Source organism: Perna viridis, chromosome 3, assembly GCF_037379345.1.
Source record: "Perna viridis isolate PV_CMFRI_1.1 ecotype Kerala chromosome 3, ASM3737934v1, whole genome shotgun sequence".
NCBI lineage: Eukaryota > Metazoa > Mollusca > Bivalvia > Mytilida > Mytilidae > Perna > Perna viridis.
Window position 1 is genome coordinate 55,437,437 of NC_142447.1, and position 22,262 is coordinate 55,459,698.

The 22,262-nt window shown below is 32.0% G+C and overlaps 1 protein-coding gene across 14 annotated transcripts in view; it reads left to right on the forward strand.

Moving 5' to 3' along the window:
- LOC148622974 (zwei Ig domain protein zig-8-like) overlaps nt 1–22,262 on the forward strand; it is a 48,396-nt gene that overhangs the window by 20,273 nt on the left and 5,861 nt on the right. For 8 of the 14 annotated variants that reach the window (XM_088573374.1, XM_088573376.1, XM_088573383.1 and 5 more), the window contains 5 exons: nt 5,846–5,968; nt 14,156–14,309; nt 20,030–20,146; nt 20,433–20,557; nt 21,190–21,400. In XM_088573374.1, coding sequence (XP_088429500.1) covers nt 20,062–20,146; nt 20,433–20,557; nt 21,190–21,400 — 421 coding nt within the window. In that variant the 5' untranslated portion in view covers nt 5,846–5,968; nt 14,156–14,309; nt 20,030–20,061. Of the gene's footprint in view, nt 1–1,191; nt 1,287–5,495; nt 5,608–5,845; nt 5,969–14,155; nt 14,310–16,240; nt 16,315–20,029; nt 20,147–20,432; nt 20,558–21,189; nt 21,401–22,262 lie in introns of those variants that run through there. The other 6 variants (XM_088573373.1, XM_088573380.1, XM_088573378.1 and 3 more) reach the window with 6 other exon arrangements.

The window sequence follows — 22,262 nt, forward strand, 5'->3', positions numbered from 1 at the left end:
TGAAATCTATACTCCGGAACAGATAAATTCTATATTCGACGGACGATGGAACATCAAGATGGAATACATAATACTAGGCCCAAAACTCTTATTTTGTTGAAAAAATTGATCTTTATCATATTCCCAATATACTGAAGATACATGGAACATATTTGTCAAGTAGTCGAGAAATTTATTACTTAAAAAAACCTCCGGTACTAATAGAGTCAAATTGTCTTCCTCCGTTTGTCAATCAGTTACTTTACTTTAATGGGACAAACTTCATAACATATCTGTTATTACAAATAACACTTCGTCAGGTGCTTTTATCTCAGTTTCTTCATCATAGGATGGTATTAATTGATAAAAACCATCAAAGATTCCATGATTTATTTTACGTGCCTTTGTAAGATACACCTCAAGATAAGGGATCGACACTACAGATAATTGTCAATTTTCCATTTGCCTGTACCCTTCGGTCACTGTCAATATAATTTAAATCCCAGATCATCCCCTATTCCACAGACTGTCGAGACTACATGTATTTTTGTACCGTCCTAAACTTCTTACAAATAAGCTTTTTGGACAAACTTTATTTTATGTTGTAACAATATAGGTGTAATACACTATATCGTAGTTTGGCTTATACTCGGATTTGACATTAGCGGATGTTTCTAGAACAGTATAGGACTGATACCTCTGCTCCATACTCCATGGACGGTTTAGTGGAGTCAGGGATATTCATTTATACATTACTTTCTGTGTATGTTTTATTTTAATTTACTTTATGATGTTTTGACTGTTTCTTTCCCAAACGTATTAATAATTCATCAAACTTGAAACAATGGAGCTTCAATGCCTTGTTTTATTCTCTGTCCTCGGACAATGGATAGCATGTCCAAATTTCAATTCATACTTTATATTTTGTTTCATTTGTATTTTAAATCTTTTCAATCTCCGTTATTAACTTCTTTTTAAAAAAATACGTAGAGTCAGAGTTTGTATTATTATCGAAAAAGGCTGTTCGACTTGTTTAAGATTAAAATACGCCCGTTTTAGCTTTGATTTTACAACTGACGGTTAAAGAGGAAAAATCGTTGTGAATGAACAGATGGTTCTTTAAGAGAGAAACCTCTCTCATACTGAATATCGATAAATTTAAATTTGCAATCTATAATCCGCTATTTAGTCACGACGTAGCTCACTAGTTTTGTTGAAATTGCATTAATAAGACATTTATGAGTGAATTTATTGCATTTCATTATCGTTATATTTATTACTTAGGACTTGTTAATAATAGATACTTGGTAAGTAAGGATTGGGTGCAATCGCTTTCACTTTGGGAATGATATATAAAATACTTATTTACTTTCAGAGGATTTATATTGAAAACTGGAATCAGAGTAGAATTAACTTTTATTTCTACGGATTCTATTACTTGGCAATGTTTAATATATTATGTAGCATGATATTTGTTTTGATTTGTTCTGTTTTTGAAGTAGCGATGATCGTTGTTAACTTGGAATATATATTCTCAGTTATCCACTTTATGAATTGAAAAACCCCCGTTCTTTCTGAAATCAAAAGTCTAACATTACATTTGAAGAAAACTTTATAAGATGATGACATTTATCTGTTTAGTTTATATCGATAATTCGATATTGTTATGACTAAATTGTTCTCAAAGACAATTTTTTAAAGTTATTTCGTTTAAATGTTTTGTTTTGCTTGTTTGTTTGTCTTTATTTGTTTTTATTTGTTTTTATTTTTTGCTTCTTTTTTTTTAATTTTTTGTGTGTTACTGTTTCAACTATCAATAACACGCTGTCGTCCAATGATTTTTTGTATGCATGAAAACTTTAAACCAAAATTGGAACCCAAAAAACGACGCCTTGTAAAATCATATTAGGATATCACAATTCAGAGTTCGACAAATTATAAAAGCTGAGTTATAATTGTTGTGACTTGGTACTTATACTAACAAAATTATAGAACTTTATTCGTTTTTGTGTCCGATACTTAAACTATCAAGTTTACCAAGTATAGCTATAATGATGACAAAGCTTAATTCGTCGTACATTTTGCGGTCTAATTCCTTATATTCGTATTTGATGGACAACTGTTGCTTATGAAGTAATTATAGACAAAAAATTCACCATATGTCCCTTAAAATTTTCTTTGATCTAAAAATCCTATCACGATAGATTTTATAGTAGTTTGATTGATATGATTATAAAGTCATTTGTTTTCATGTTTTTTTTTATTAATTATACAGTTTTCGTATAGTCTTCTGTAGTTTAATTACTTAAGGGACTAATACACTATATTTGGTAGTGTCTTGATTTATTCAATATATACAAAACGTTACTTCTGCCAGGAAGTCCTTAGGAAATAACATATCTCGACACTTTGACTTCCTGATCAACTGATTTCAAATCGTCTCCTATTTGGATCAGATGAGTATGACGTTAAAATCTTTACTTAGGCCCAAAACGTTCTGATACAGCGCAAACACATAAAATTAAAAATCTAAATAACACAGTTACTTCTTTTGAATAATATTGAAAATTCTTTTTGACCTGAGTAAATACTTAGAGCATTAAATATCAACCTCTTCACTTTGCACCTAACTCAGCAAAGGCATGTTATGATCACTTGTCTATGCTTTATGTCCACGAGAGAATAAATATTATTCATGATTTCAGGAGACGGATTGATATAAGACTGTACGTCTTGTTTCTGAATTCTGTAATTAATTTGCTATAGTTCATTTTATCTTTGGTTTTGACTTGGTTTTATTTGGAAACTAAATAAATAATGACATCAACTTTCCAAGAATGACTTAATGTTTGTCATTTTGTTTGCCTCTTACTTCTGTTGGCAAATTGAAACTAGAAGTGTTCCTCATTTTCCCTATCTAGAGATACTCACCCGAGAGCAGTGTCATCTTACTTCTTTCTATATTTTTTTCACAAGTCATTTAAGTTTCTTGAGTATACTGTTGCGGCAAACAAAGAGTGCAGTTACTGATAATCAGCAAAATTAGTTCTAAAGACTTGTTATATTCTTTCCGTAACGAGATAGTTCATAGTTTCATTTTTTTTAAAATCAGTACCAGCTTATTCTTATAAGTAGCCAAAATGATTCCTATCCATATAGAAATTCAACTCATTCTTACAATATTGTACAGATAGCCTTGTACTAGTAGGGTATTCCTTGACCCTATCAAGAAAGTAGATGAAATCATCACAATTTCTTGCACCGTGTATAGAACATAAATTCCTTACACTTACAAAGGTACGACAATTGGAAGATCAAACCCGTCGAGTTGGTCATACTTATCATCAATATAGCTTCTGTATTGTTCAATTATTGATTGAACCAACTTTATCCAGTGGCAATTTGTGCCGCATAAATGTTTTACAACAAAACGGAAATAATAAATCTTAATCGAAGCGCTGTTAGGTGCGCTATTAAACCTGGTTTAACCAAATATTTCCACCTGAAATTCCTGAACCAAAACCGAACAAAAATCTTATTTTTCTATCGCAATCATATGAAATAATATGTCTATGGCATTTTCAAACTAACATATCTGTATCAACATAGTTTGATATTCCGCTTTATGTAATAACCCTTAAAACTTAATACAATAGTAGTAAGGATATGGATGTCGGTTTGAGTATACTTCTGTAGCGTGTAATGGTATTGCTCAATTTTCTTTTTTATAATCTACCTGATTTATCGCAACTGTTGTGAAGAGACTATCGCATGCATTACCTTTAATGTATAATCATCACGCCCAAACATATTTTTAATATATATTTGTCACTGTTTTTTTCTTCTAAATTTGATTAGTGATTACCTGTACCTGAAACTTTACCTTGATTTCTTGACATGTTCTTTTATTTTATACATGGGCCATACCCCATAGTATCATGTAGGAACAAAACGTTGCCTTTTTTAACCGTATAATCATCCCGATGGTTATTGGAAATTCTCAAGAGTACAATCAATACAGCGAGAGCTTAAGGGTGTCAAATATAGCTTTAAAATAATTCAATCTAAGTTAAATTATCTTAGTCCATACTCATCGCCATGCATGTCGTTATATTAAACAGCAATCAAGACCCCGATTTGAAAGTTGCTATAAAAGGAGAACTGCTGAGATTATGTATTATTTCCACCTTTGTATTACGTGGCATAAAGTATAACTGGAAGTAAAATAGTTGTTATTGATAACTTAAACTGTCTGATGTGTGTTATAATCTTTTCGCATGAAAGGGCTTTGTTGTACGTTCAAAAGGTTGTCAAATAATTATACGTGACCTATACGGCATCAGTTTATATCTGTCTTATGATTGACATAAACTAACATATTTTCTTCAGCGGCTTTAAGACTAAGAGATTTCTTATGCTTAGAATAAATCTTATAAATTAACACTTGATTAAGATGAAAACGCACTGGTCTGCATATTACTTTACTTCACTTTTCGGAAAGACTTTTTGGTAGACTGATTTTTATAAGTTTAATTAAATTTTAAAAATAAAGTTAAATATTATCGACACGTTTGAAACCTCAAGGATACACATTTTAGTTGTATATATCTTGTGGTTTTAAAACATCTGTCCTTGATTTATTTTTCCGACATTTTGTCGCCTGATTCGAGCATTTCTAGAATGAAAGTTATCCCTTTGATTGATTGGATTGTTTGTTGGGGTTTCACGCCCGAGCAGCAATATTTCAGCTATAGTCAGGCAATGAACATGAAAGGGATGATATAATGAACATGAAATGATGATGATGATGATGATGAAAAGAAAAAATGGGATGGGACACAAGGATAATAGGGTCGACAAATTTTGATTGCCACAAGAAAAAAGAGGGATGGGTAGGGTCGGGCAATTTAGCCTCCTGTGGTGGAGCCCTATCGTTCCTACTCCGGGAGAATACCACAGTAGGGTTCTTTAACGTGCGAGGAACGTGGCTTCTTTCCCAACACGGTTCACCACTATGGTTTGCGGTCAGGTTTTCCGTATTATAGCCTGCCAACCCCAGCATGTAACACGCCAGGGGTACCCCATTCCACCACCAGGGGCACACAACCCAGTTACTGTGGGCAGAGCGCCATAGCCCCGGCTAGGGTTCTGAGAACTATTTAGTCGCCTTTTACGACAAGCTTAGCGCTGCTGCAGGACAATTCGTTTGACACCCGGACCTGCACGGGGACATAGTCCCTTTGTAACACTGAAATATTTTGTCTTGTAACGGCTTAAGGGTTATTGCAAATTCCAACAGTTAATATCGACTTTGTCTTAGATGACTTATGTAGATGAAAATATGTGTGTGTGTGAAATATGAAAATAAAAATAAATAAAATCCATAATAATTGGTGCACTACTATCTAAATCTTCATATCAATATCGGATTAATATCGGATAAATAGTTCCTTTTGTACAGAAAATCCTATTGTCTGCATGAATGAACGTTTCCAGCTAGATTAATCTTACAGTATGTCGTCAATATTTGTACTTTAGACTAAAGATGTGAATGTGAAGAGTTATACTACAACAGTGACAATTAAAGGAATTTTTAACCATTTATTCATACAAAATGTTAACGACTATGTAAAAATTCAAATGAAACCTATATAACATCTGTATATATTTGCACTGTATATGTTATTTTTGTACTCACGATTTTTTTACTCTCTGTGCTAGAATACGGATCAAATGTCATCATATAGAAAAATATTTGTAAAAATCATAGATAACCAAAATTATAATAAAACTACGACAAAATTGCTTAATTATGCAATCATACTATTGTTAGTGTGCGCAATAATTTGTTTAAATCTATTTTCAGGTTGTGATGGGAAATACTATCTATAGTGAGAATGTCAATGTTTAATTTGCTGACTATGTGATCTATTCTATGTGATTAATATTTCGAAGTCATGGGAAAATGTTAGGAATTTCTGCTGTAATTGTAAGTATTTCTCCTTTACTTCATTTTTATTTTTTATTTGTTTTTGTTTTGTTATTTATCAAACTTGACCATTAATTTCGTTTCCCTTTGTGCAAGGTAAATCAAACCTATTACACGGAGCATATTTTTGTCTATTCAAAAATCATATAGAAATGTGTATTTTTAATGAGCAAATAGTGTTTGCATGGTGCAAAAAACAAATGGTGACATTTTTGATTTTTTTGGTATATACCTTTATATGGTAAAATTACCAACTTAAATATCATAAATCCTCTTTCAAGGGGCTACTGTGGTATTCTCCCGGAGTAGTAACCATAAGAGCGGATGATTGACGGGATAGTGTTTTATAGAAATGTTTAGGGAATCTTAGCTTTTTTAATATTGCAAGTTTGGTGACTCCCAATTTTCTTTTTTTTTAAACATGAAATGATGTCACATAAGTGTTCTTTATACAAATTTTTAAGACATTTCATTTAGCAGTTTTTAGTAAAGAGCAAAACTGAAAATTCCCCCTACAAAATATTGCAAAAATATCGCTTATATTTGGACTCAATTATCCCGAAATTCAAATCGTGACTTCTCTTTTTTATCTGAAAATTTTACAGTATTTTTGGTCAAGGTTATCTTTGATGTGAACAATACTGAAATATAACAAAAATAGGTATGGTGAATATATCAAAGAGACAACAAACCCCACCGGGGTTTCATTGGTCTTCAATGAACGACGCAGAAAACCTCACGCCACAGAGCAAGCTGCAGTTGGCACCCAAACATCATTGTATACAAGTACAGTAAAAAGTAGTCCCTATATACTCCAGTAATATAAAAATAAACTAAAACAAGGCATACATATATTCCCGACTTTTGACAGACGCAAAAATACGACAGGGTTAAAGTACTGTAGTGTGATCACAACCCTCCCCCTTTAAAATTTGGTCACTGTGAAAAAATATTACATAATTAAACATACCTAAAATTATATTCAAAAAGGTATAAGTCCCTTGTTACGATGGAAATGAAGAAGCTAATTATAAAGTACAGAAAGTACAAGGACTACTAGCATTTAACTGGCATGCCAACTCCAGACCAAGAGCAATCAACGGGATCAAAGTTATAGTGGCAACCAAAAGAACGCAATCCAGGGACAAAAACCAGACATGGAAAACAAACACACACAACGAAGAACATAAAGTAACTAAAATTATACATACAAAGTAACAAAAGCCAATGAGCAACTCAGACTCCACTAAAAACTGGGAGCATGGACCAGGTGCACCGGTAGGGTAAGCGTCCTCTGTTTTTCTAGAAACACTCACCGAGTTGCTCATAAAAACTCAAGTCCGGGGTACACAGACGAGGAAAGGAAAACTATAGCCCGTTGAATAAATCAGTTTTCATGGTGCTGATGGATCCACCATAACGATCCACGAGTTCATGATGATGACCATAAAACTTCTGTAGTGATGACTTCAATTTTGTAGCAACATAACCCTGTTCCAGAAGCCTATTTGTTAGAGTTCTAGCGCGATACAAAAGTCTGCGTATAGTTTCGGCAAGCTCTGGCATAACGTATGAACGTATGAACACTCCATACACGGGTGCTGAAGGGATGTTGCCACAGATGAAAGGAAATTTGACAATTTTGAAAACCTTAATGTAGTAATTTCTTGGTATTAAGTATCATTGATGCCAAAATGGTGAACTATAAATCTCTCAGCTATGAAAGCCTTCATAGATTACTTATTGACACTAGGAACATATTTGAAACGATTTATATTTTAGTTACTGTAGAAAACGCCCTCATTTCAGTGATGCTATCAATGATGTACTTCTTCACGTAACTAGTTGTGGCCATCTTATTTCATTGTTTACTGGGCTGATGCTATCAATGATGTACTTCATCACGTAACTAGTTGTAGCCATCTTTGGATATCGCTAACAATATGTCAAATGGTTTATACATTTGTTTTACACCTGAATAACCTCTCAACGAATTAAAAAAATACACGACGTGTTTGGAAACAAAGCCTTTTAAATGAAATGAATGAATTCATGAGTTCAGACTAAGTAAACCGACATTGTCTTTAATGGTTTTTATTGTAACTAATTAAACATTTATTATGATCGTAAAAAGATGTGAAATGAAATGTAAATATCGTAGAAACGAAAGTTGAAAAGTGAATCCATTAAAAACTACAGTGATTTTATTGTTTGATGTTGATTTGATTTTTAAGGAGTCGATTTTTTAAGGAAAACGTTTTTTTTTTTATTACTGTACGAGATAGACTTTTTGTTTGTCATTTCAGCGATTGAATTTTTTGTACTTATATGACTTGGAAAAAAGACCAATATTTTTGTCTTTTTTTCCTTTGTAATGCAAGATTATGTCAGAACTGCTTCTTTAAAAAAGATCTAAATAAGAGTGGTTTGAAAGAGGCTACCCATACCAAAAACAGTCAGTATCTGTAATACGATTGGCACATGGTAAATTTTTATCTCACTGATTGTTTTCTTCCAATGTAATATTAATATAAAGAGTGTTTCAAATTCAATAAAGATTTGTTTAATCGACAATGGATTGCTCAGAAAATGATTCTAAAGTTCCCTAAGAAATCAACCAAATTTTGCACAAAATAAAAGAGTTATCTCCCCACTTCAATGAATTTCAATGCTTTCTATGTAATTTATTTCTCTTTTACTGTTGTAGTTAATAAGAAAGCAACATTCAACTTTAAAAAAGGGTGCATGTGTGACGTGAAATGGATGAACCTTGTTTGAAAACGAAATTTGACATGTGCCACCTACTGCCTGTTGTTTGCTAAAATACTCTATGGATACTTGAAAATAGAAAAAAAAATCCTTATTGAAATAGTTTTAACGCCATCGGATTTCAGTGTGAAGACAGGAAAGTTATTTTGTTGTTTTTTTTTTAATTGATGTCAAAGTCATCCATGCAAAAATAGTCAATAAACTATTACATTAAAATGCTTAATAGTCATTTCAAAGAAATCTTGAATCATAGTCTCCTCACGTAAACGTTTTAATGTTACATTTGTTATATTGTTCACTTGTATATGTTTAATCATTTCTTCTTATAAGCTTGCAAGGAATTTATACAATCACAAAAAGTCTTGTTTGTCCCTTACCTTACATTGAATGTTTACATTAAAACTTGTCCATACACGTCCAAATTTAGTATTACTTAATTAAATTTATAAAATAAAAATAATGAAATTAATAAAATTTGCCTATATAATTTTGGTTAGAAGTGTTAAAAAGAGTAATCAAGGGAACCAAGGTTATAGTGGTAATCAAAAGAATGTAATCCAGGGACAAAGACCAGACATGGAAAACAGACACACACAACAAAGAACATAAAGTAACTAAAATCATACATACAAAGTAACAAAAGTAAATGAGCAACTCGGCGGACTCCACTAAAAACTGGGAGCATGGACCAGGTGCACCGGAAGGGTAAGCGTCCTCTGTTTTTCTAGAAACACCCACCGAGTTGCTCATAAAAAGTCAAGTCCGGGGTACCCAAACGAGGAAAGGCAAACTATGACCCGTTGAATAAATCAGTTTTCATGGTGTTGATGGATACATCATAACGATCCACGAGTTTATGATGACGACCATAAAACGTCTGTAGTGATAACTTCAATCTTGTAGCAACATAACCCTGTTTCAGAAGCCTATTTGTTAGACTTCTAGCCTGATACAAAAAGTCTGCGTAGTTTCGGCAAGCTCTGGCACAGCGTATGAGTTGTGATATGAACACTCCATACCCAGGAGTCGAAGGGATGTTGACACAGATGAAAGGAAAGTTGACAATTCCGAATGAAAAGTAATCACGTTCGTCGTACAGTTTGGTCAATAGTTTTCCTTTACCATCGATTTCTAAGTGTAGGTCAACATATGAGGCTGACTTCACAGTATCTGTAGTATCATTTATCTCAAGTTCTTTTGGGTAGATGCGATGTATCAAATCCCCGAAATTAGGATTGTTTAAAGATAATACGTCATCTATATAGCGGAAACTGAGATTGAAGGATCTAGCCAAACGATATTCTTTCTTTCTGATCAAATCAGCTATAAAGTCAGCCTCATAAAAGTAATGATACAAAACATTTTTGTCAAACCGGTTCTGTAAATTTTTAGGATATATATCCTCAGTTTTTCCTCGTCAAACAATTGTTCATGCTCATTGTAGCCTGGCTTTGATGGCATTTTAAGCTCAGAATTTTACGAAGAGTTGTTGTACTTCTTATGTTCTAAATTATCCCGGGTCTAACTCATCGTGCTGCATTTCATTATATTAAAAAGCAATTTAGCCGTTAGATTTGAAAGCCTCAATATAAAAGATCACCACTGAGATTAAATCTAATTCTCCACTGCAACCTGAATGACATATGATACCGCCGGAAGCGAAACTTTGGAAAATTGACAATCTCATCAAAAGAATGTAAATGATGATCCATGATTAAAATGTAGAATTGAAATTTCCTTGCATTAATGTTGAGATTTGAAACGCATAACTATTCTAGTTTAATTTTATTGCCATTAACAGTCTCTTCATCATGTCTATTGGAATAGAATTGTGAATTTGGAGATATCATTTTAAAGTAAGTTAAACGAATAACATTTTCTCTCTTTGAATGTTTTTATCAGGTTAACAAGTAATTAAAACAGTAACTGGCATTCAGATTGCTGTTTAAAAAGATTTTTTTTTTATTTTAAACGTCTACAAATAAAATAATTCGAAGTTTTACTCTTCACTTAATTTAAATTAAATAACATAACAAATGTAACATAATAAGATCAATTTATCAATTTAAATTCACGCTGTCCGAAGACTTTCAATGACCAATTTCTACAAATGGCCCCCAATTGAAAAATTAACCTTGTTTTAGGCGCCAGTTTAAAATCCATCTCATTTATGTCGACTGTAACTAAACTTTCATCGCTAAAACAGTCGTATTTTAAATGCAACTATCCAAAATTGAGCGAAGAAAATACATATAAAATACAATTTCAAATTGGAGGGTCGAATGAGTTGGCCGTTAAGTATATATATGTATATGTCCTCATAGATTAATAAATCTCAAACCTATACCATACGAAGGAATTTTTGGTTATCATGTCCTGAGCTTAAAATAAATTAAGCGAGTATGGCAAAATTGTTTTAAACCTTCATTAATTTAACGGTCCTAAAACAATTATCATCATCAACTTGACACTAATAATATATCGGAATTAATAGTAAGGATAGTAAGGATAGATTTCTCATATTTATCAATCTTATCAATTTATTTTATAATCAATCACGATCTTAGGTTTACAGATAGATATGTTCTTGTGATCAAATGTAAGTTTTTTTTGTTTTGTTAATAAGGCAAGGTCGTTTAATATGGAAATCCCCCAAAATTTATTTTTTTTTACAAAATTATGCGTTTTTTTCTTAAATTTTAGAGAACTACATGAAGGTAACTTTAAAAATGAATAAAGCTTAGATTTAACTTGATTGAATAACAATTTTGATAAAATTTTAAAATATGTTTTCTTTTTAAACGACGTTTTTATTTAAATGTTATATGATTTTTAAATACTCATTTTTTGCTGTTTTGGCTGTTTAAAAAAAATTGTGACCACTTCTCATTTTTACGCCTAAGTAATTCTAAAAGTACGATCAGACCTTTCCAAAGACATATAATATAGCCATGTAATAGGTAGGTGCATAAAATGCCTTGTTCGGTACTTGCCTATTATTTTGATAAATAGACATGAAACATTTAATTTTATAAGAAAAAGAGCAAGTGTTGATAGAAAATTAGATACACATTTTTCTCTTATGTTTAAGCCGTTTTGTATGAGAAAATCCTGTTTAACTCTTGACTAGTTTCTAAGCGTTTTAGCATGGCTTTACATATTGCATCTCTCAATACTATGTAATCCGCTTTGAAAAAGCTGAACATATTTCAGTTTAAATCAAAATCATGTGTAGCTTAATTTTCATTCATGTTCGTGTGTACTACCTGGATTCAGAAATGTGAACCAGTTAACCTTATAAAAAATGTTAACAGTAATTAAAATTTGCATTAGTGAAAGCATTAAAAGTGATAAACAAAATTGTTATAGTGCTGAATTTGGAGCAGCAGTAACGTCTGAGGTACTCTATGCTGTAAAGGGTCTACAAGTAATATTTAATGACGAAAGTAAATAAAAATTATAATAAAATTGACGAGTAAAACTCTCAGTCGTAAAAATGTTAATTTAGATAAACTTTTCAAGGATGACTCTAGAGTTGGTGATACGACACTGCAATTCTTGCTGTATGCCTTTCTTTTTTTGTGTTGATTAATAGTTGAGCATGCCAAAACACCAGCTATATATAGTATGAATAACCTCTTTGAATGAATCACTGTTTGCATTACCTTAGTCTATTCTATACCTTGTATGAATTGCTGAAAAAGTGTCTATATTTCATTTTTTTTTCATTTGTTTAGTTATCTCAATTTTTAGCCTAAAACTTTGTCTAGTGAATTTCATATTGACTTTCAAGTACATCATATGCCATGCACACAAGCAATGCTATTTAAACGGTTACTGGTACAATAATGTTAGGAATATTTCTAAACCTTCGTCTCATTACTTTTTATACATATTAGTGCAACTTAACTATTTCCTGATACAAAACAAATTCAAATGAAAAAAAGTATGCATGAATGATTATATACAAATAGAAATAGCGGACAATATGTCGTAAAAACCATCTTTTTCTCATTTCAATTATAAGCCTCTTTAACAACACTAACTAGTATTTTGCTAAGCACTTAGGGAAGTTACCGATACTTCCATAAGAAAGAGTAAGCATTATCATTTCGGGGAAAATTTCGATAGGAACCAGTATGAAATTGCGTTTCGGGAAGAATTTTTAATGAAAACTAGTTACCATTCACGGAGAATGTTGTCATGTAGAAAAAATGAATGTCTTACTTGATTTACAAGTTTTTCAACCTAAAGCAACTATAGACAAATTCCTGTAAAAATGTAAGGAATAAGGAAACAATTGATTTTATATACATGTATATATTTATATTTGATTGATGTTTTCGGATTATATATTGTCTAGTTAGATAAACAGAAACCACGATCAAATTTACATCAAGAATTCTTTAATAAAAACTTAACAAGAAAAACATTTAAAACAGAATTTTTTATACCCAAAGCCAACAATTTAATTCGTCACACAGGAAGTTTATGCCGCTTTAGTCTGTTGTTCCAAACGTTTATAATGTTTTTGTTAAAATATGTACATTTTTTACTTAATAATGCCCTTGAATAAAGACTATACGAAGCAGTATATATTCTTCACATATCGCTAGTATGCATATCATTTAATGCTGAAATACTGGTTGTTTGTAGGATCAGACTGCAGAATGACATGGATTGTTTTGTATGACAGGATTGCGGTTTTGAATGGCATGGTCTGTTTTGTATAAAAGGATTGTGTTGTTGAATAGCATGGACTGTTTTGTATGACAGGATTATGCTGTTGAATGGTGTGGACTGTTTTGTATGACAGGATTGACCTGCAGAATGTCATGGACTGTTTGTATGACAGGATTGACCTGCAAAATGTCATGGACTGCTTGTATGACAGGATTCTGTTGTTGAATGGTATGGACTGTTTTGTATGACAGGATTATGCTGTTGAATGATATGGATTGTTTTGTATGACAGGATTATGTTGTTGAATGATATGGATTGTTTTGTATGACAGGATTATGTTGTTGAATGATATGGACTGTTTTGTATGACAGGATTATGTTGTTGAATGATATGGACTGTTTTGTATGGCAGGAGTATGCTGTTGAATGGTATGGACTGTATGGTATGACAGGATTATGTTGTTGAATGGTATGGACTGTTTTGTATAAAAGGATTGTGTTGTTGAATAGCGTGGACTGTTTTGTGTGACAGAGTATGCCAGGACAAAGCTGCAGAATAGTATGGACTGTTTTGTTTCACGTGCATATTCAAAACCGGATTTGATAACCACGAATAAGAATCGGCACTTCGAACCAATTCATATATATTATACGTATTAACGATAATATAGAGACACGATTTGAACTTTTAAAAAATATCATCAAATAATAGTTGTTTGAATTTTATATTTTTCAGATATGATCATTATGAATCCATGGTAAAGACTGCTGAGCAATAATTGCGGACTAGTTATATAATAAAAATCACATTGATTTGATATTAAGCCGAAATATATTGTTTACTAAATATGAATGATATAAACATCACGCAGTTCTATTTCACACTTTTTGTAAGTATAATTTTAGATTTGTTTCGAACACCTTAAATGTTGTTGAATACACAAGAATACCAAACAAAAAAATGATAAAGTTAATACAAGTTCAAGTTAACCGATTTTTATCATTTCGATTTACCAAGGATGACAGTACATTCTTTGCTTCCAACATTCGCGGTAGTATTTTTATCGTTTATTCTTCTTTTAACACAGAACTTGAATTATAGAGACAAACAAAATACAAAGGGTTTAAATTCTTTAAAGGAGTATCTTTTTATATTTCTCATGAATATTTAGTACTTCTTCATAATGTCATAATATATATTTACGTTAGTTTCATCTGGCCTTTTGTCATTGTGTGCTTTTATCATCTCTTTGCATCTGTTATTGTTGTTATAGTCTGTTGTCGTCAAATACTTCTCTCTCAAAATGCTCTTCGCTGAAACTACTGAATGGATTGTAACCAACTATGGGCAATTGTTAACATACATGCTACAAAACGTGTCGATTGAGCGTAAAATATTGCCTGCAAAATTACAGATTATATCTCCAAACTGTTCGAGATACATACATGACAGATTTATTTATTCCGTCGAGTACCTATTACATTATATGAATTTGAATTATTTCCCCTGAAATAAATATGGGGAAACTTGTGGTATTTGAAATGGTCTACCAAATTAATGATGATATTGGACATATTTGCTTTAAAAGCGCTAAACGAACACTAAAATTGATAGGAAGAAACTAGAAATGGACGAACTAATTTTAATGAGATTACTACAAAGCGTGTTCGAATGGGATATGGTCGGATCTGATATTAACTGCTATGGAGTATAAGTTTCATTTTCGTCGATGACAAACAACCCGCATACTTGTGTTTTTTATGGCCTACTGTAAATATCATGAGTGAAGAACAGTAAATCATTCAAAGACACTTTAATTCTTCACTGAGGTCTGTTTTCTGTTTGTTTATTAATTGTTAAATAGTGTTTTGAGGTTTTCATTTTGGATATTGTATTTCTGAAATTTTTGAGAACCTACTATTACACACCATGCCTTAAAAGTTGTCCTTTTTGGATAACTTAGCTTGATGCTGGATCTTAAATAATAGGGAATAGTATTCAAAAACTAAAGATTTGTCATTTCAATTCAAAAAGGGGACAATCTTTTCTAAAAGTCACTTTTTTCTGTATACAGTTATATATAGACATATAGTTTTTTTTTGTTTTTTTTTTTAAGTGCATCGTTGTTTCTTCCTTTCACTGATAAATTATCTAGTTTTAGTCAAAAACATGTATAATGCAGTTCAGCACTTCAATCTCTTACAACTTATTATTTTAGAGATTTGTATTGCTGTGTTCTTGTGTGGTCCTAAATCCGGATTTTTTTATTAGTTGTTGGATTTTCGGCAACTGGTTATACTATATGTGTCGACATATTCATGTCGCATTATAACATCTGATCTGTGTATGAAGAATTCAATCGAATGTGCAATTAAACTTTGATTAAAATAAAAGTGAATTTAAATTACTTTTGTTTATAGACAACTTATAATAACTTTAGTTTTTGTTAATATGCAAGTAACATACAGTTTATATTAGTAGTATTGTCGTCACTGAGCCAGCATTTTAGGCATTTGAAAGAACATTATAAAATGCCGCTTTATTTGGTCTGCACAATGCCATAGATACCCTGAAGTAGAATGCATGAACTAGTTTTTTTTTCTTCATGTATACAGTACAGGTAACTCTTGATTCATAATGAAGCAGTAACTATTTTTCACAGAAATTGGTTCGCAATAAAATTATTAGAAAAGGCGGAAATCCTGCTTGCCTTAAGCAAAAATTTAATTCAATCCGTGTAAGGATTCTAATGAATAAATAAATATCGAAATAAATAGATGAAACACGAAGGGAACTTATGAAATTAAATTGTTTCGTTAGCTATAGGCTAACAAGAGAGCAAGGTTACTATGGACAACTTTTATGATCGTAGTAAACACGCAATATTTTAACAGGTAAGATTTTCCTTCAACTATGATATGTTTATTAATCTACTAAAGCTTGATATACTTTAACAAACAGCTGCAGCAGTATAATAACGTGATTCTTAACCCATATCAATGTTGTAACATTCTTTGCATTAAATCACGGTAATGATTACGTTCATCTTTTGGTAATCAGTCATTGCACTTAATACCTTTGCTGCAGGTAACTTTTAAATCTGTAATGATATGTAATATTACAAACAGCATTCATTACACTTGAAATGTACTGATTTGTCTTGCTGATCAGAACAGTCTTTAATCCCTGTTAAAAGAATAGCGTTTTAAAAGCATCTTTTAATTACGCATGCAACTACGTTTTAACATAAACTGAATTAGATTACATCTACAAATATTCTTAATCTGAATTTATCTATAAGTTTCATGCATGGGTTACATGTCTTTTTCAATGGTTTAATTGTATCAGTGGATTTTGATTGCTTCGGTATGTTTTTGCCAAAATGCAATTAATTGTCAGTCCCTGTAAGAATCAGATAGTAGGTGAAACATGATATGGAATAAACATCATTTTAACAGTGTAATTTGACTATTTGACCTTCAGAATTAAGGAAAACAGACAAGGTTTTCCATATCATACTGGACCATTGAGAAATTTTGAGAAATTTTCATTGACATGCACTGAAAAAGAACATTTCAAGGGCAAATAACTCTGACAAAAACCTAATCTTTCTAAAATTCTATTGAAATATTCATGCACAAAGCCAGTGATGTAGAGATTAAATAATAGTCTTTTCAAATAGAGAAAGTATCCTTGAGTGATATTACATTGTCTGATCGGTGGGGTTTTGACATGCATGTTTCTGATTTTTCCCCTTTTGCCTAATTCTTACAAATACTTACACGTAACAAAATGTTTCAACCAGAGAGTCAACTTAATATCACCTACCCATTTAACCCCAATTCATGTATCTAAGTCTATATGATGCAGTTTTATTGTTAAATATGAAGTAGAAAAAGTAATATATATATAACAAATGAGCTTCGTCAGTGCCTTAAGTAAACTGAGCCACTCAGTTTACTTAAGGCACTGAAGAAGGTCATTTGTTGACTGAAAAAATTTTGCTCATTATATATTTTATTATAGTGTATTAACATCTTTATCGGTATCGTTGTTCAATCCTTTAGACTTATAAAATTATTTTGTTTGTGCTACATCGTCATGACTGGACGATCCGATACCCATTAAGTTTGCTGGTTGGCAGATTCCTTTAGACTGTATATATAAAGTCTCAGAATGTGACGACTCTATTCGCTACACTGCTCCATCGGATCAAATTGATACAAGGAAGATATGTAAACGTATAGAAAGGTCTGAAGATACGAAGAAGATAATAGAAACTTATAGAAGGGTTTGCAAAATTCCTAACGATGTTAGAACTGTCAAATTTGCGATGTAAAGTTTTGGTCATTCCCTCCGCGGGACTCGAACTTGTACCGCTGTGACATCTATGACAACACAGCCTGCACATTTAAATGTTATTATGTAGGATAGAGGATCAAATTAATGATGCATGTCACAACAAATCAATATCATACAAACGTCTCAGAATGTTACGACTCTATTCGCTACACTGGGATTTGTACAGGCGGTGTTGCCATAGATGTCACTGCGGTACGAGATTGAGTCCCGCGGAGGGAACGACCAACAATTTGCATCGCAAATTTAAGAGTTCTAACATCGTTGGAAATTTTTCAAACCCTTCTATAAGTTTCTATTATCTTCTCCGTATCAATTTGATAAGATGGAGCAGTGTAGCGAATAGAGTCGTCACATTCTGAGACGTACATATATATATAATCACTTTTGGGCGATTTAGTGATTTTCGAATCTTTATCAAAATTTCAACATGCTTTTGGCTAAAACTGTATTCAATATATTGCGCTTATTGACTACAAACAATTCGATTTGCACACATCAAATTAAAAAAGGAGGTAATATAGCAACTCATCTTTCACTCAGCCACAGCGTTTCACCTCAAGTTGCATGAAAACAAAATATATGTTTACTTAAAACATTTTTTGTTAATCGTGAAACATGTCATCTAGGTCATATAAACATCAGGTGAGCAAAATTAGACACTTGCTACCATAAACAAGGTTGCCGTCGCATTAGTCATTAGTAAAAGTAATAATAGGCCTATCATGCCTTTGGTTCTGTAGTAATGCTAATTTAATTCCGAGGTAAATTTTACCAGTGTTCGGCGTTCATTGTGTATAATTACAGTGCAATCATGAAATACTCCATACACCTACAAATTTGGTTGTTTTTTTTCATAAAACTGACTGTTCAAACTGCTTTGAAAAGTCAATTTAATGTTAATTTTAGACGAGCAAATCCAATATATAATAAAAGGAACAACATCTATTAATTGTCTAGATAGAATTGCTTTTGACAGCAACGTGATCTCTTTTCTATATTCTCAGAAGTTAATATTGGGACATCACAATATTAAAACAAGATATTTAAAGAGTAATCAAGGGAACCAAAATTCCAGTGGAAATCAAAAGAATTTAATCCAGAGACACCGGTAGGATAAGCGTCCTCTACTTTTCTAGAAACACACGCCGAGTTGTTCATAAAAAGTCAAGTCCGGGTTAGAAAAAAAACGAGGAGAGGAAAACTATGACCCGTTGAATAAATCAGTTTTCATGGTGCAGATGGGTATACCGTAACAATCATGATTATGACCATAAAACCTCTGTAGTGATAACTTCAATCTTTAAGCAACATAACACTGTTCCAGATGCCTAATTGTAAGAAGTCTAGTGTGATACAAAAAGTCTGCGTAGTTCCGGCAAGCTCTGGGGTGGCATAACGTATCTGCTGGGATATGAAAACTCCTTACGCAGGTGCTAAAGGGATGTTACCACAGATGAAAGGAAAGTTGACAGTTCAGAACGAAAATCATCACGTTTGTCGTAAAATTTGCTCATAGTTTTCCTTTGCCAACGATCTCTAAGTGAAGATCATGATATGAGGCTGACTTCACAGAGTCTGTAGTATCCTGTATCTCAAGTTCTTTGGGGTAGATGCGATGTATCAAATCCGCGAAACTGGAATTGTTTAACGATAATACGTGATCTATATAGCGGAAACTGAGATCGAGCTAAACGATTTTATTTCTTTCTGATCAGATCAGTCATAAAAACAGCCTCATAAGAGTGAAGGAATAGGTCAGCAAGTAGAGGAGCACAATTTGTTCCTATTGGAATGGCGATCGTTTGTTGAAAAACGCATCCACTGAAACCATGTATATAACTGACACTAAAGATTAATAATTAAAAAAAAAAAACAAAAAAAACACTGTCACAAATATTTTGATTTTCGGTATGACTTGTTTATTCCAATATGAGCAACGCAATATTTTCAATTCCAATTTTTGTTCACCTGGACGTGAGGTTATGTGAACTTATACTTCGTACATTTTGTGCTTATATTCAAGAACCGTAGCAGATTTAGGAACTGTTTCATTTAGTTTCTAGAAAGTCTTTTATTCCTGACATCAAATATTCATAAGACAAAAGAGTTACTCCGGGCGGCTTCTGGGATCTCTAGTATAACATTATATTTAGTAAACAATAACCTATTTTAATTTTATTGGGGGTAACAAAGCGGAAATGCACTGAAGTTTCATCAAAGTTTCAATTACTAATTCTTAAATTTCAGATGTTGATTTTTAAATGATGAACATGTAAAGGATGGTACGGAATGGACGATTACAACAAAAAATATCAATACAGTATAAAGTGTTGGAATTTCTGATTGTTGTTTCGATTCTTCATGGTATGTCTATTGAAATGTTATTACGTTTAGTTATGTTGATAGCAACATGAAATAAACTCTGACTATCTTCACCATCTTGATTTAAAGCATTAGTAGTTATTCCTCCACAGCATAATAAATTATGGGAAGCAAAACATGACTAGGGAATAATTACTTTTACACTTGTCCTAAAATTCCAGTTTATTTCTATATATCGATATAAAAAATAAAATTGATAAAAAAAAATTCAAAACGCAATTGTTTATGAAAATGTATTAACACTTTACTCAATTTCTTTTATATGAAGCTTCGGTCGTAGTGGGTCTGCAGAATAGTGTTCCAATATTTGAACCCAGAAAAGATAACATTACAGCCTACGTTGGAGAAACTGCTACTTTGCACTGTGCTGTTAAGGGTCTTCAAACGCGATATGTAAGTACAACACTATTTTCATATTCGACACAACAGTAACTTACGTGTATCCCGGTAGATAAGGAATTTTGTTCAACTAATGTACTTAAGTACGACATAAGTCGCAGTCGATATATGTAAAGGGCACTGAAAGAGTAAAAAATCTCTATACCTATACATTTGAGCATATGAAACGAAGTTATTCCCGATACTAATTCTATATATTGACCAAAGGGTCAAAATGAAGCGACGTTATGAAATTAACGTTTTCTTCAGCATTATGATGATATTGTTAAGAATTTACAATAATCAAGTCGGTTCTATTAAACTGCAGTGATCTACCGTTTGCAAAACCCTACATATACTGCAAAAACCAGGTTTACCTTTCTTTAACTTTGTGTTAATTACTGTTTGGATTAGACTCAAGATTATTTTTAACACGATGGTGTTTTGTACTTCTGTTTGTCTCTATTTTTTCTGCATGTCATTTGTTTTTACTTTGCTCTTTTATTTTACGCTCAAATAAAACAGCTCTTCCAGAATCAAATTTAAAACTATGACAAAATTAGACAAAAAATATATACGATATTTCCAATTCTAGTTGAATCTATAGAGAATTTGTGTAGATAGTTATATTATCATAATTTCTTCAGCTGATCTGGAGGCGAATGTCTGAGCCGAATCCGTTGACTATAGGAGATTTTGTCTATGCTCCAGATGACAGAATCTCATTAATGAGAGTTGAAGAAAAAAATGAATGGAATCTTATTATTAAAGATGTACAACTAAGAGACTCAGGAGTATACGAATGTGCTGTAAGCTCGAGAGAAAAATACAGAACACATGTGATACTAAACGTTATAGGTAAATCAATATTATTCCATCATTTAACACTCTTTGTTCTGTTTCTTTCATTTTTTCTACATTCAAGGCAATTAAGGAAGATGTTATTCCTTCACATCCGATTCGTTATTTGTTCTTCTCAAAGTACATTTGTTTAAATTATCTCTAACATCGACTTAATCTAATGAAAACCAATATACATTGCAAGGTAATGCACAAAATATACAAAAAGATCATTTGTAAAATTTTAAAACTGAAAACGAAACATCAGAAAACAAAATCCTTCAAAAGGATTTTTTAATCGCCCATTTTGTCTACTATGTCGACATCCAAATGTTAAATTTTCGATGAGTGATTCTTTAAAAAAATGTAGTGATTTGTTAGTACGTTTTAATTATTGAACAGTTTCTTCTAGTGGATCTTTCGTGTTACTACATTATATTATTTCTTCTCTTATTTTTTTTTATTACAAGGTTTTTGTATTGGATTCTTAAAGTCCACAAGAATACATACAAACAACGCTACAGCTACATAGCTGCATTTGAAAAGTGTACCACCAATCCTCTTTCAAAACGTTTAACTTCTATACTCACAGCTGTCAAAGAAGGTCTCCAGTTCTACCACAACACTCCCATTTTAGTGGCATTAATTCAATGTGGATTCTTAAAAATTCGAAGGATCTTCTGGAGGTCTTCCATTCAAAATTATTATCACAATACAATAACATTAAAACCTATGATTGATTTTTCAACACTTTATACTTCTATTCCCCATTCTCAGTTAAAATACCGACTCAAAAACATTCTATATCGTTGTTCCTCCAAAAAGATGGTACACCTAGATATAAATGAATAGCTCTTTGTAGAGATTTCTCATACTTTGT